The following is a 13,565-nucleotide window of genomic DNA, read 5'->3' as shown; positions in this document are numbered from 1 at the left end:
AGCAGCAGGGTATCAAGTTCTTGATTTCTACCGCATATCGGTTGTAACTGTGACAAGCAGCTTAAAAAACTTACTGACAGAAGTGCTATGGGTGAGCAGCCTTTCATGCTTCAGGAATCAAACAGTGTTGTGATTTGTATTTCAGTGGGCTTCTGGCTTTGAATACATGTGCTTTTTTTTCCCTAATCATTCTAAAAATGTTGCTTAGTCATAAGAAATATAGTATTTCAGAAGTTTTGCTGGATTAATGGTAAAGAGAAATTCTACATTTTGCTATAGGCAAAAAAGGTGGCATCAGATGGGGAGAAACCATTGACAGCTAATTGTGCTCTGTATACTGCTGAAAATGGGAGACTCAGTCAACTTTCCAATTAGGATACTCTACCTATTATGAGACTTACAAGGAGAGGGTAGTAGATCCCATTTTAAGGGGCCAGCTCACTTACTGTCTCTAGCCTCTGAAGAGGAATTTCGTGATTTGGTATAAATGTAATCTTAAGTTATGAACAAGGAGCACATGAAAATTAGATCATGACCTCCACATGTAATATCTTAATATGGAGAATAGCACTACTGTCAGTTCATTCATAAGAATTTTTATCCCCCAAGGTCATATAAAGATGGTTCAGTCGTATAGAAGGTCACTTTTCCTGGCACATCTCCATCTAATGAATGTTGGATTTGAGTATGCCTCCCTTTCAAAGATCTGTGCAGATGGGCTAAGCCCCAACTGCTCTCCATGCCTTTTCTCCCATTTGCTTATCACTCGATTCAATTTATGGGTAATTTATTAAGTAAATCAGTTTTAAATTAGTGTGTCCAAGGCTTAATAGCTCAGTGGTAAAGCCATGATAGCATAATTTGTATTTTGTATGGATGAAGAAGGATCTGGACAAAATGTCATTTGTTAAATAATGTGGCAGTTCTGTTGAGACTCACCACACTGCTTGATGCAGCTGGGTGATTTACATCTTCCCTAATGGGCTGCTCTGGGCTCTCTGGTTCTATGTGCTGCATTTAAAGCAGCTTATGTGTCCTCTTAAAATTTACATCTTCTCTTTGTTTACCTGTAATTAAGATACACACATTCTCTATCCAAAAACTGCTTGAGCTCTTTTGGAATTTTATAAATAGATATTTCATAAAATTTTAATTTCTTGTGTTAGGGACAACCTAAAAGTGGGTTGGTTCCAGTTCTGCAAAAGAAGACACTCTGCTTAGCAACTATTAAACCTGCAGCAATCAGGCAGAAGTATTCTGATGGCAGGGAAACCTAATATGTGTGTGCTTGTAGGCATTGTTGAAGTGGATAATCATTAAAAAAAGATAAAATATAAAATGTGGAAATCAGACTTCAAGATTACAGCACCTGCAGGAACTGAAATATTTATCTGAAGGGAATTTTCAAACAACCCCCCAGTTAATTACCTTTAATTGGAATCTTATGACAAATTTGCTAATTTGATACTGTCATTCTGGAACTAGATGATCTTAAGGTCCTTTCCAACCCTAACTATTCTATGATTCTGTGATTCTTCCTTCCCTGCACTTTTTAAATCACTGGGCAAAATTTTGAACAGAGAAAGGGAACTGTGGACAACTGAGTCCATTGAGTTGTATATAATTTCCTGTGGTCATTCAGTTCTGCACGAGGTCATAGCTGTGGCATACAAGATGTCATGGTCTTAAAACTTGTCAGGATGAAATTCTGGCAGCAAAGTGTTGAGAGCACTTGATTTTAAAAGGAATATACATAATTTCTTCATTTGCCAGCTTTAGGAGAACTGTAATTTTCAGCCTAGAACTTCTTCATAAATTGTACATTGGAGTGAGTTTAAAAGAATAATAAAAAAAATCTATTAGCCATGTTTTTTCATCTGATGAGGCAAAGTAAAATGTAACTTTTAATATCCTTGAAATGTAAAAGTAGCTACTTTCTATCAGTATGCTGATGTGCTCCATTCCTGACTTTTACTACAAATCGGGGGTTGCAGTTTAGTGAGAGGTTTAACAGGAAGTAAAATGTTATTATGTATATATATTACAAATGTGCTCTTTAATTTAATTTGTAGTTCAGGCAGAAGAAACCCAGTTATTGTAGCTTGCAATTTAAGGATTTTTTTTCCCCCAGTTAATTGCTGATTACAAATAAAAGCATACTGGCAACTTTTTTCAAAACCAAATGTACAAAAGGTTGGTAGTTTAGCTTTCTGACAGAAAGACAGATAATTTTTAATTATGTAGAAAATATTGCTGTGTACAGAAAGTTGGACTGGCTGCTATAATACGTTTTTTCATACAATCCAAACAACAGACACAGGAAAGATAAAATGGCATTTATTCAGTTTGTCGAATTAGTTTTTAACTTAAATTGTGAACATCTCAACATTTAAGAAAATCACATGACTCACTTTTTCATTCATTGCAGTAAACACAAGCAGTGTAGCAGATGGACTTTCAGGAGGAAGTATTGTATGAAATTTAGAATCTTGGACTATGGAAAGGTTCTGGTGCTAGTTAAGAATTAGGCAACTTGAAGCTTAAATGTATCAGCATCAAGTCCAATGCCTGCAGCATTTCCAACTTCTCCTTCAGTGTCTTGTCTCTTCTCACACTTGAATTCCTACATCCAGTTTGTCCTCTTGCTGTGCCAGGGATGACCCGCCAGGTTTTCACATATTCTGCCCCCTGAGGTAGCAAGCCACAGAGGGCTTGTGTTTCTCAGCCAGCTGGCAAGTTAAACAAATGGTTTTGTAAGCCAAACCATGCACAGCCCAGGATTACATTGTGCTTGCAGTATGGGATTTACCTGATCCCTGTGTGTATGCGAGTTATATCAGTATCATGATTCTCAGCATTTCGTGTGCCATGTCCTCTCACTTAACAATGTCCTAATGTAGTCAGTTGTTTGGAAATAATGGCATGCTTTTCAGTGAATACCAGTGTTTAGATATCAGTGCAACAAATACTGTTAGCTGTTTGAAATTCTACAGCATATGTTTTCTATGAAGACCTTTTTTTTGTAGCTTGGTTTTAGAAATAAAGTGATCTACACTTACTGTTGGGAGTTGGTTGATTATCCTCAGGTGTGTTACTCCCCTTGTATATGCTTTCAGAAAGTGGAGATTTAAACAAGAAAATTGATATTATGAATTAGACTGGCTCTGTTTGAGTAATGGAATGGTTTGGGTTAGAAGGCACCTTAAAGATATCTTGTTCCAACCTCCCTACCCTGGGCAGTGACACCTTCCACTAGACCAGGTTGCTCAAAGCCTCATTCAACCTGGCCTTGAATATTTCCAGGGATGGGGCAGCCACAGTTTCTCTGGGCAACCTCACCACCCTGAAGAGAATAAGGAGTGCTAATAAAGAGTTAATAGAACAATATAGGTCTCAATAACACGGTGTCACATACTCTGTGAGCATTTTAATATTAAAATAACTGTATTTAAGTTAATTTGCTTCATTGCCTTAAGAATGCACACAGGTTCAAAGAGAAGTATACTAACTTTCATTTTTGTTGGCATAGTCTCTAGTAAGTGACAGTCACTTTAAAGACTTGCAGGATTACCAAGCAACTCTGAACAAGTACATTTGGTAAGATTTGTAAAAACAACAACCTGAAGGTAAAACAGCTGAAGTACAAAAGAATCTAAGACTAGGGTTTTAGATGAGGTAAAACCTGCTTCTTCTAGTTGTGAATAACCTGTACTTCATGACAGGTGCTAAATATGTAGGGTTATTTATGAGTGCAAAAATACCTGGAGAAATTGAGACTTCTGGCTGATATTCATATAATACTCCTTTCACATACTTAAAAAGACTTCTGATAAGCTAATTAAAGGTATTTAAAAGAATTAAAGACATTGTAATGAAATAGAACCTTAGGGTAAAAAGGAGGAAACTTCTCCATAAACACAAAACCTTGCCAACAGTAATAAACTTCAAAAGCTGAAAATCAAATAAATCCCATCTTTAGCCTCACAAATGATGTTGCCAATATGCTTAGGTAAGAAGATAGAACATTCCATGAAATGCAAGCCCTCTGGAAAAAAATCCTGCCTTCTGCCACTTTGTGATCATACAATAGAAATCTAGCTCTGTGTGTACATGTGTATGTTATGGGAATCAGAGTAAAATGTAGCTTTCAGCTTAAACAGATGCACTCTCTTAAAAAATTGTTGATGAAGGCCCCAGTGATATGGGAGAGAGGGGATGTTGTCCTCTCATCTTGAATAAAGTAGCACTACTGCCAGCCTGTTTGTATAAAATAAACATATAAAAATATTCCTAACTACTGTGCTTAAAAACTCAAAAGTGTCTCACCTGAATTGAACAGAGAAGACTCATCTTTATTAAACAGTCTGATTAAAAACCAGCGTTTGACTAGTTTCGTGTGCTGGAACATAGTATCACCTCCCATTCAAACTCACTGATAGCAGTAGCATAAGCTTAAGTGATCTGCTGGTTTGACAACTCAGTGGGCCATCAGTGGAACTGCTACCCATGTGTAAGGAATGCAAAGTTTAGCTTGCTGGTAGCGTAAAGGTAAAATCTATACCTCAAGATAGAGAGTAACTTTTTATTACCAAAAGAATTGTGAAAAGGAGTTAGTAAATGTTGTTAGGTACTTCTGAACTACAGAATAATATTTTATAGCTACAGCAAGCAATGTGTTGAACTACTCTGGGGAGACAGAGCTCTGATACCTATCCATGTAAGCAAAAATTTCCTATGAAGCTAAATGGAGGATAATGTGATAGACCATTAAAAGCATGTTTTGATGTAATCTGACAGTATCTTGCCCTGATAGTGGTGCTAGATGAATTTATATCTGCTGTAAAATGTGTAAGATATTAGTAGCAATGCTTAATATTTATAATCTAGTCAGTATTAAGCAGTTCGAGATTAATCCAACTAATAAGCCATTTATGATGGGTTTTTTTTAATGGGAATGTTCCCTTTCAGTGTCACTGCAGGACATTACAATGAGGAAGGCTTTCCGGAGTTCCACAATTCAAGATCAACAGCTATTTGACCGGAAAACGCTGCCTATTCCTTTGCAAGAAACTTATGACATTTGTGAACAGCCTCCTCCACTTAACATTCTCACCCCTTACAGGTTAGTAAAATAACATGAATCTAAACTAATTTCTAGCTTATTTTATGTGATAGAGATGCTACATCCAGGCACATTGCTCATGTTGATTAGCACTTGAATATTTAAGGAGCTAGGCTAGAAAACTGTAAAGGTGCTGGAGCAATACAAGCAGCAGAAGACATTATAAGCATTAAAACTTTACTCACACTTCACCCCAGCATAACAATGGTAAGAAAAAGACATTGTTATTGCCTGTATTTATTGAGCTGTGTGGTGCTCTTGGATGCAAAGCGAAGAAAATAAGCAGTTAAGCATATAGAAAGAAAGCTCTTTAATGCAAATGTTGTTTGCTGTCCCAAAGTTAATTTAAACCATTAGTTGGAACAAGAGCAGCCACACAAATTCACTCATTGTTTTAAGAGTAAGATTTGAGTCACTGGAATGGGAGTTCTCTGATTCGTGATACTCTCTTTTTATCTGCAGGTTACATTAAAGTTACTTTTCTAAAACCAGGACCTTGAATAGAGGGAAAGCTAGTAAAGAATAATGCCACACGAGGTCAATGTTCATCTTTTTACTGTTCTTCAGTAAAATATTTCAGAGTCTGAGATACTAGGCCTTTGCCTTAATTTCGATTCATGTGTTGTCCAATAAATAATATGCTGTGCTTGCATCACTGTATTTCAGGGATGATGGAAAAGAGGGTTTGAAGTTTTATACAAATCCTTCATACTTCTTTGATCTGTGGAAGGAAAAAATGTTGCAGGACACCGAGGACAAAAGAAAAGAAAAGAGGAAGCAAAAGGTACGTATGTTAGTTTTCTGTAGCTTCTGGTGTTTCTTCCTTGGAAGAATTTGCTTGCACATGTAACACTTTTTGGGTTATGTAATTAATAACAATCCCAACTGTAAAGAGTCATCTTCATTCTAAGAAAGCTACTTGTATTCATTCATTTCTGTCAACTTTAAGAAAGAAATATTTAATAATTAGTAAAATAATATAGAGGGGCCTAGAGCTTTCATGCTGTCCTAATGTGAATAACATCAGGCTTGCCAAAACCTTTTAAGTTTTCTAGCAATTACTCAGAAAGGAGTAATACAGCAAGAATAAAGAATTTCAGTGGAACCTTTTTTTGTAATGCAACATTCTGAAAATCTTACAGGTGAAAAAGCTTGAACAACATTCTAATAGGTATGTTTCCTCTAAAAAAATAATAGGAATAGAACATTGTTTATATTTTTGAAAATCATACAAATGCTTTTGCAAAGGGAATCTACTTTTTTGTTTTGCCATTATTCTGTACATTTCAGACACAGAGACAGTAAAGGTGTCAGACTTATTCTTTCAGACTTAGAATAAAAACCTACTTATACAGTTATTTTTCTCTGTATTATTCAGCTAATTTTCCACTACACTGAGGTTTTTTACAAGTCATTTTGCTTTACATATATTTAGACTGAAAGTAAATTTTTCTTGCACTTGAATTGGGATTGGTTTTCATTATTTTGAGGCAAATGTTTAAATGCAGCTAATTAAAAAGCACTGTCTTAGCTGTCAGTTTTGTTTGCACAACTCTCCTACAGCAGAAAAATCTGGATCGCCCTCATGAACCAGAAAAAGTGCCACGGGCACCTCATGACAGACGGAGAGAGTGGCAGAAGTTAGCCCAAGGCCCGGAGCTTGCGGAAGACGATGCTAACCTCTTACATAAGCACACTGAAGTTGCTAATGGCCCAGCTTCACATTTTGAATCAAGGTTCCTTTTTATTATTTCTATCCTTTATTAAGTACAGATACTCATACAGCATGGTGAACAAGTTTGAAAAATGGTAAACGGTGGGATGTTACTGCTATTCTTGAGATGTACTGGAAATCACTGATTTAGCTCAAACTGCAATTTTAAAATACTTACTGTGTCTGTAAAGAAGTAATTGCTATATTGTTATTTTTTATAGTAGTGTGTATTCTTGGATTTCGTTGTATCCTTGAGGATGTGTTGTCTGCATTTTGAGGAAGGTGTAGTGTCACTGTTGCAGGCTTGCACCCAGGTGTGTCACAACATTCTAGTCTTGACCTACAAAATGCCTGTTATTCCAGTCTCTTGATTTTAGTTCAGCAGACACTGCCAAGACTATATGGTGGGTGTGATGTGAACAAACGTCTACTTGGAACTCAAATGAGAATGCTGAGCTTCTCTTTACTCTTGAACAAATCCAAGATTTGATTGACATTTCTGCTTATAGTCTATTACAAAATGCAACCTGTTGGATTCTCATTTCACAGCACATATTTGCTGGTGGCTAAAAGTAGCATTTCACATGGTAAACACCTGCTGTGTTTATGCTTCTGGTGTTTGTGCAAAACCAAGTCCATTTTACCAGCCAAGAAATGTCTGATAGGCAAGAGGGCAGACAAGTAATACAGGAGTCTTGGGGGTATGTTTTTGAGGGTTGGTTGGTTGGTTTGTTTTTTTTGGGTTTTTTTTTAATTCAAAAGTATTCATTGTCCTCCAAAAAAGTTATATTTTTCCCTTATCCTTTGCTGGCCAAAAGCGCACCCTAAGAGAGTATTTCATTTAGCTTTGTGAGGCCTTTGAACTAACTTAATAGTGACAGTGGATAATTATGACAGCTTTAGGTTTGCTGTCTGAAAAATGGGAAAACCTGCTCATAGAAAACTCAGCTCAATTCAGAAAGTGAACTGGTCTCAGTGCATTTCACTCAATAGGGTACAACTCAAGTTGCGGTTACAGGCATTTTAATGGAAACAACTTCATAGTATTTTATCTTTGTAAGCTGCTATGTCACCCTGTTGGCAGAAACATATGCTTTCCCCCTGTCCTTCTGTTGTGCTATTCCATATATAGTGTTGCAGGATACATACATGTTGCAGATTCCCCATACTTGTTGCAGGAATCCTTTTATGTCCAGGACCCTGTCTGAAAACTTGATTGTCTCAGTACTGACACATTTATGATGTAGTCTACTCCATGTGCAGAGCAGGTTGTTCAGATGCAGTACAGCACAATGGTTTTGAATAATAGAGTAAAAACTTTGCCACTGAAGAATTTAATAGACCTAAATACTATGGTGGTGGCAGTGTATGGAAATGTAGAGTATTACCTTACTTTTTGCAAAGAGAAATCTTTTTGAAATCTGTGTGTTTGATGAGAATTTCCTCACTGATCAGGACTTGATGTGTTTCAAAAGTTGTCATTAACAAGAAAGTTAAATCATCTTTATTTGCTACTACTATTCAATAATAGATTATCTTCCTTATATCCATTACATAGCTATAAAGTATTAGGTCTGAAGTACTGAGTTTTCCCTATATCTTCTGACAGAAGTTCAGATAATTATTCAGTTGTTAATTTTACTGATCTAACATTGATGGGTGTTTCATGAATATTACAAAAGAATACAGTTGCATATATATAGGGATTGAGGAGAAGAAACAATTAATGAGTGTAATGTCTGTTTCATGACAGACTCTGGTATATGTATACTTCTGATTGTATTGCTGTATTTACTTAACTCAAAATAGTGTGACTAATAAACACTAAGATCACACACATACTGTAGAAGTTGTGTGATATACCTGTCAAAATCATTAAACTCTTGAGCTGCTAGAAGCAATAGCATGGAAAGTGGGATAAATTATTAAAAAACCGTGAAGTACAATATGCAGCATTGATGCAGAGAAGATACTTGAATTCAGAAATCAAACTGAAGTATTGAACAGTAGCTCAGGGCGCTAATACTTGCTTTTACTAAAGGTTACACTGGGTCATTTTTTACTGTTTTCCTACAGATCCCAAGCATATGTGGACCATATGGATGGATCATATTCACTTTCTGCATTACCATACAGCCAGATGACTGAACTTCTGAACAGAGCCGAGGAGCGAGTGTTGGTCAGACCACATGAACCACCACCGCCACCTCCAATGCATGGAGCAGGAGATGTGAAACCTGTGCCTCCTTGCGTTAGGTACATGCAGATTTATTGGGGAGTTTTAGTTTTCCACCACCCCACTAATAGTCATTAGTATTATTCCCATGCAGCTCAGGCAGGACACACGTCCTCGGGGCAGTCAGTTGACAGCCCTGACACATCGGCAGCTGCAGGCCCATGCAGGAGTTGGAGAGAAATGTCAGCATCTAAACCCCTTATGGTGCCATTGTGGAGACCTTGCCATTAATGTTGAGACTGTCACCTTCTGAGCTACATGGCAAGACAAATAACTGCATGGAAAATGTTTCTGTGAAAGATGTCAGAATCTCAGGATACAGCTTTGGTATTTTTGAATTGAAAATCTGAAATTTGTACAATAGATTTACGTTGCAACCCATGTGAAAGGAAGCATATCTCCCTGTAAAACAGTCAGCTGTCAAAACTGTATATTCATCATATTTGCTAAATTGCAAATGCCTTTAATTTTTTTAGTTCTCCTTAATGTTCTTTTTTTTTATTTATTTTTCTGTGCCTTTCCAGGAGTGGATACATAGTTAAAGTATTTTCTAGACTGAGGCTGTGGTTGTCACTCCCCTGCTGTTTTATACCCAAAATTTTACTTTATGGTCAGGTACTTAGAGCTCGGAGTAGAGGACAGTTAATTCAGACACGGTTGTTGCAATCAGCAAGATGTGTTAGAAAGAATGTCTTTTTACTGTTCAGAAGATTATACAAAGAAATGCGTAACTCTAGATTAATTTTCCACAGCAGCTGAAAGAAATCCTTTAATGGTCTTTCAAGAAAATAATTCTACTATTCCCTTTTGTTTTCTCCAATTCACGTACTCATTGCACTATGAGTATCTAGCACATAAATATACCTGTCTGTACACAGAATTGGTGACCTTGGATGTTAGCTGCACTCATATTGTCCTCAAACCTTAAAATATGTATTTTGAATGTAACTCATCCTCATTGCCCGTACTGTTCTGTTTTTAAATTTCTGTGTATCAAAGCAATTAATCAACCACCAGTTCCCTTACTTCAGAAAAAATATTTGGACTTATTTAGAGATGGGAGGGGAGAATTACACTAGTATAGTATGGTAAAGATGCAGGTTTGCATAAGAGCATAAGCTCAATCAATAGCTGAATTTGAGCAAAAGCCTATTAGAAGATTGATGTATATTCCATACTGAAAGTTAGATTTCTTTCTATATGGTATAAATACCTTGGTATAAATACCTTGAAATCATCCTTCTATATGGTTTAAATACTTTGGTATAAATACCTTGAAATCATCATAGTATGTAATGCTCTTTAATGCCCTTTAATGCCCAGCATTCAATATTCTTAAGTTGTAGAAATGAATCTACTACTTTGTAGTGTTTGTTTCTGTAATTTTTTTACACTCTCCAGATCTAATAACTGTCCTGTTGTTCTGTTTTTCAGTTCTGCGACTGGCTTGGTAGAAAATCGTCCGCAGTCACCAGCAGCAGGCAGAACACCAGTGTTTGTGAGCCCCACTCCTCCTCCTCCACCGCCACCACCTCTTCCATCTGCTTTGTCAACTTCTTCACTAAGAGCTGCAATGACTTCCACTCCTCCACCCCCAGTTCCACCTCCTCCACCTCCTCCCACAGCTGCTCTGCAGGCCCCAGCTGTGCCACCTCCACCAGCTCCTCTCCAGATAGCTCCTGGAGTCCTACATCCAGCGCCACCTCCAATTGCTCCTCCCCTAGCACAACCCTCTCCTCCTGTCACTAGAGCTGCCCAGGTGTGTGAAGCTGTACCGGTTCACCCAGGTCCTCCACAACCTGAAGTACAGGGACTTCCTCCACCACCACCACCTCCTCCCTTGCCACCTCCTGGCATTCGACCCTCTTCTCCTGTCACAGTTGCAGCTCTTTCTCACCCTCCTCCTGTTCTGCACCCTCCTGCTACAACCATTGTCCCTGGCCCTCATGCCCCCTTAATGCCCCCATCTCCACCATCCCAAGTGATTCCTACACCTGAACCCAAACGCCATCCTTCAACTCTTCCTGTAATCAGTGATGCTAGAAGTGTTCTGCTGGAAGCAATACGGAAAGGTAAGATTTGGCTATTAAGGGGCAAAAGGAATGGTCTCAGCCACTTCCTAAGTACACATTAGCTTTGAGAGATATAATATTTCACATGTGTAAGAAGTTAGAAAAATGCATCTTAAGTCTGTTTCTGCTTTCTATTCTCTACAGCGTGTGCAATGCCAAGTAGACAGATTTTTGCACTTTGTAATTGTGCTTATCAGATGTTTAGTTTGGATGCAAAACTGGTTCTCTGTGGAAGTTAGATTTTAGAAAAAAAAAAGTACATGTGTTCATAGATGATCTGTGTAGATTATCTCTTCATTTCTGTTTACCTAAAAATGCACTATTACTGATAACCTACAGATTACATAATAGACAACAACATTGTATCTCACAGACTGTTAGATAAAAGAACAGACCCATTGGCATTGGAATTTTGATCACATATCAGTGTTTTACAAGCACATAAAAATGACATTCAGAAATCGTTTAAGACTTAAAGCTGTTAAGTGTCTATTCTTAACATGTCTCAATGCAGTAGTAAAGCTGTCTTCATGTTGTAAGGTGCCCCTCTGACAGAGTGCAAGGGAATGGCAGAGGTGCGGGGCAGTGGAAAAAAGTAAAATGTGGGTGTGTTTTTAATGGAAAATATGAGGCAGGATATTATACTAGAAGGATTGATCATCTGGCCTGCCACTGCAGTTGTGACATTCCTCTCTTTCAAAACTTGACAGAGAACTTGAGGTGGACAGTGTCCTCAGCCTTCATTTGCAAAGTGTTGTGTGAACCATGAGCTAAATACTTTGTATAATGCTAAAGGCGGAGAGTAACATCTTTGTGATTTGATGTTCTTCAGGTATTCAGCTACGCAAAGTTGAAGAGCAACGTGAACAAGAAGCTAAACATGAGCGCATTGAGAATGATGTTGCTACTATACTTTCTCGACGCATTGCTGTGGAATATAGCGATTCAGAAGATGATTCAGAATTCGATGAAGTGGATTGGTTAGAGTAAAATTATTACATTGCTGTACTCTGCAAAATCAAATGCTAATGTCCATTGTGGTGCTTGTTCTTTGAAAGTTTGATGGTCATTTCTAGTGGTTTTTGTATTCTTTTCTTTACATAATTAATCCATGTTTTTCTACTTTTCTGTTTACAAAAAGCTCCTAGTGCATCTTTGAAACTAAATGTTTTACAGTGGCTTTTCTTACACATCTTTTTTGAAAGAACATACTTTGTTCCAATAGACCACTAAGTATTAAGCATGGGCAGCTGTTGGTAGAGTAGCAGTTTCAATTTTTTGGCATATCTTAACTGTGCACTTTGTGAATTTTAAGTTAATGAAGGCAACTGAGATTGACATTCCAAGGGCAGCTGTATGTACTAATGAGCCTTATTCCACTTCTGATAGAGTTTTAAAACATTAAACCTAGCTATCAAGATATCACTGCCTCGATTACATCTGTACACTAAAAGTACATATAGTTAGCAGCACTGAACACACTGAAAGGAAAATGGGTCTTCTGGGGGTTTATTATTGTTTTATCGTTGTTTTTAAATAATTATGGCCTTATTTGAACGTTTAGAGATTCCCCTTCCCCCCTTCCCTCCCAGGTACATATTGTGTGGTACTATTTTTGCCTGCATAATAAAGGTTTAATTTTTTTTTCCTTGTGAAATCTTTTGACTTAAACATGCTGTGTAACTTATGTAACTGTTAAAATAACAGTTTGGTTTAATAAATGGTTCATTTTAAATGTTCCTGGTTGTTGCATTTTCAATGGAGCCTGCTTTTCACTGGTATACGTGGGTGATCCTTGCATTTCAAAGATTTAATCTGTGGTCTACAAAGTTACAATAAACATTCTTTGCTTACCCAAGGATCCATATTAAATAAGAAAGCATCTATCATCACATTATACCTGTAGGCGTATCTACCAAAAAAAACACCCTCCCAAAAAAAGAGCAGAAATCTTACTGTGATTTGTAAGCAAAAAAACAAACAAAAAAGAATAAAGAACACCCCCCCCAAAAAAAAAAAAATTGTAGTTTGTGGCTTATAGAATTTAGGGTTGGGTTTTTTTTTTATAAAAAACTTAACCATCAGTGTATCTTGAGAAGGGGAAAAGCAGCAGCCAAAATCATGGCCAATGAAAGATGACAACATGGGTGATACTGCAGAGTCATTTTTTAAGTGCTGTCTAGCAGTACTGCATGTTGTGCAGGGCTTTGTGTTTCCCTTCTCTGGAATAATTCCTCCAAGTCAGCCCACAGTCAAAAGCCTATTGAGAAGGAAAGTGTGGGAGTGCAAGAGCACTCTTACCTTGCAAGCTTGTGCCTGGAACATGGAATTGTGTAATAGAAGAAAACAAGTGGTAAAACCCAGAAGATGTCTGAATAGAACATGAATGAACATAGAACATGAAATGTTCTATTGGCTACA

The 13,565-nt window shown here is 37.3% G+C and overlaps 1 protein-coding gene across 4 annotated transcripts in view; it reads left to right on the top strand.

The window, feature by feature from the left end:
• Positions 1–12,883, top strand: part of WASF1 (WASP family member 1) — an 89,732-nt gene extending 76,849 nt beyond the window's left edge. For 3 of the 4 annotated variants that reach the window (XM_034060696.1, XM_034060695.1, XM_034060697.1), the window contains 6 exons: positions 4,969–5,122; positions 5,789–5,906; positions 6,686–6,858; positions 8,913–9,092; positions 10,507–11,144; positions 11,977–12,883. In XM_034060696.1, coding sequence (XP_033916587.1) covers positions 4,969–5,122; positions 5,789–5,906; positions 6,686–6,858; positions 8,913–9,092; positions 10,507–11,144; positions 11,977–12,134 — 1,421 coding nt within the window. In that variant the 3' untranslated portion in view covers positions 12,135–12,883. The remainder of the gene's footprint in view (positions 1–4,968; positions 5,123–5,788; positions 5,907–6,685; positions 6,859–8,912; positions 9,093–10,506; positions 11,145–11,976) is intronic. The other variant, XM_034060699.1, reaches the window with a different exon arrangement.
• Positions 12,884–13,565: the final 682 nt, after the last annotated feature.

This window comes from Melopsittacus undulatus, chromosome 3 (assembly GCF_012275295.1).
Source record: "Melopsittacus undulatus isolate bMelUnd1 chromosome 3, bMelUnd1.mat.Z, whole genome shotgun sequence".
NCBI lineage: Eukaryota > Metazoa > Chordata > Aves > Psittaciformes > Psittaculidae > Melopsittacus > Melopsittacus undulatus.
The sequence above is the reverse complement of the archived record's forward strand: the minus strand, read 5'-3'. Positions and strand labels throughout refer to the sequence as shown.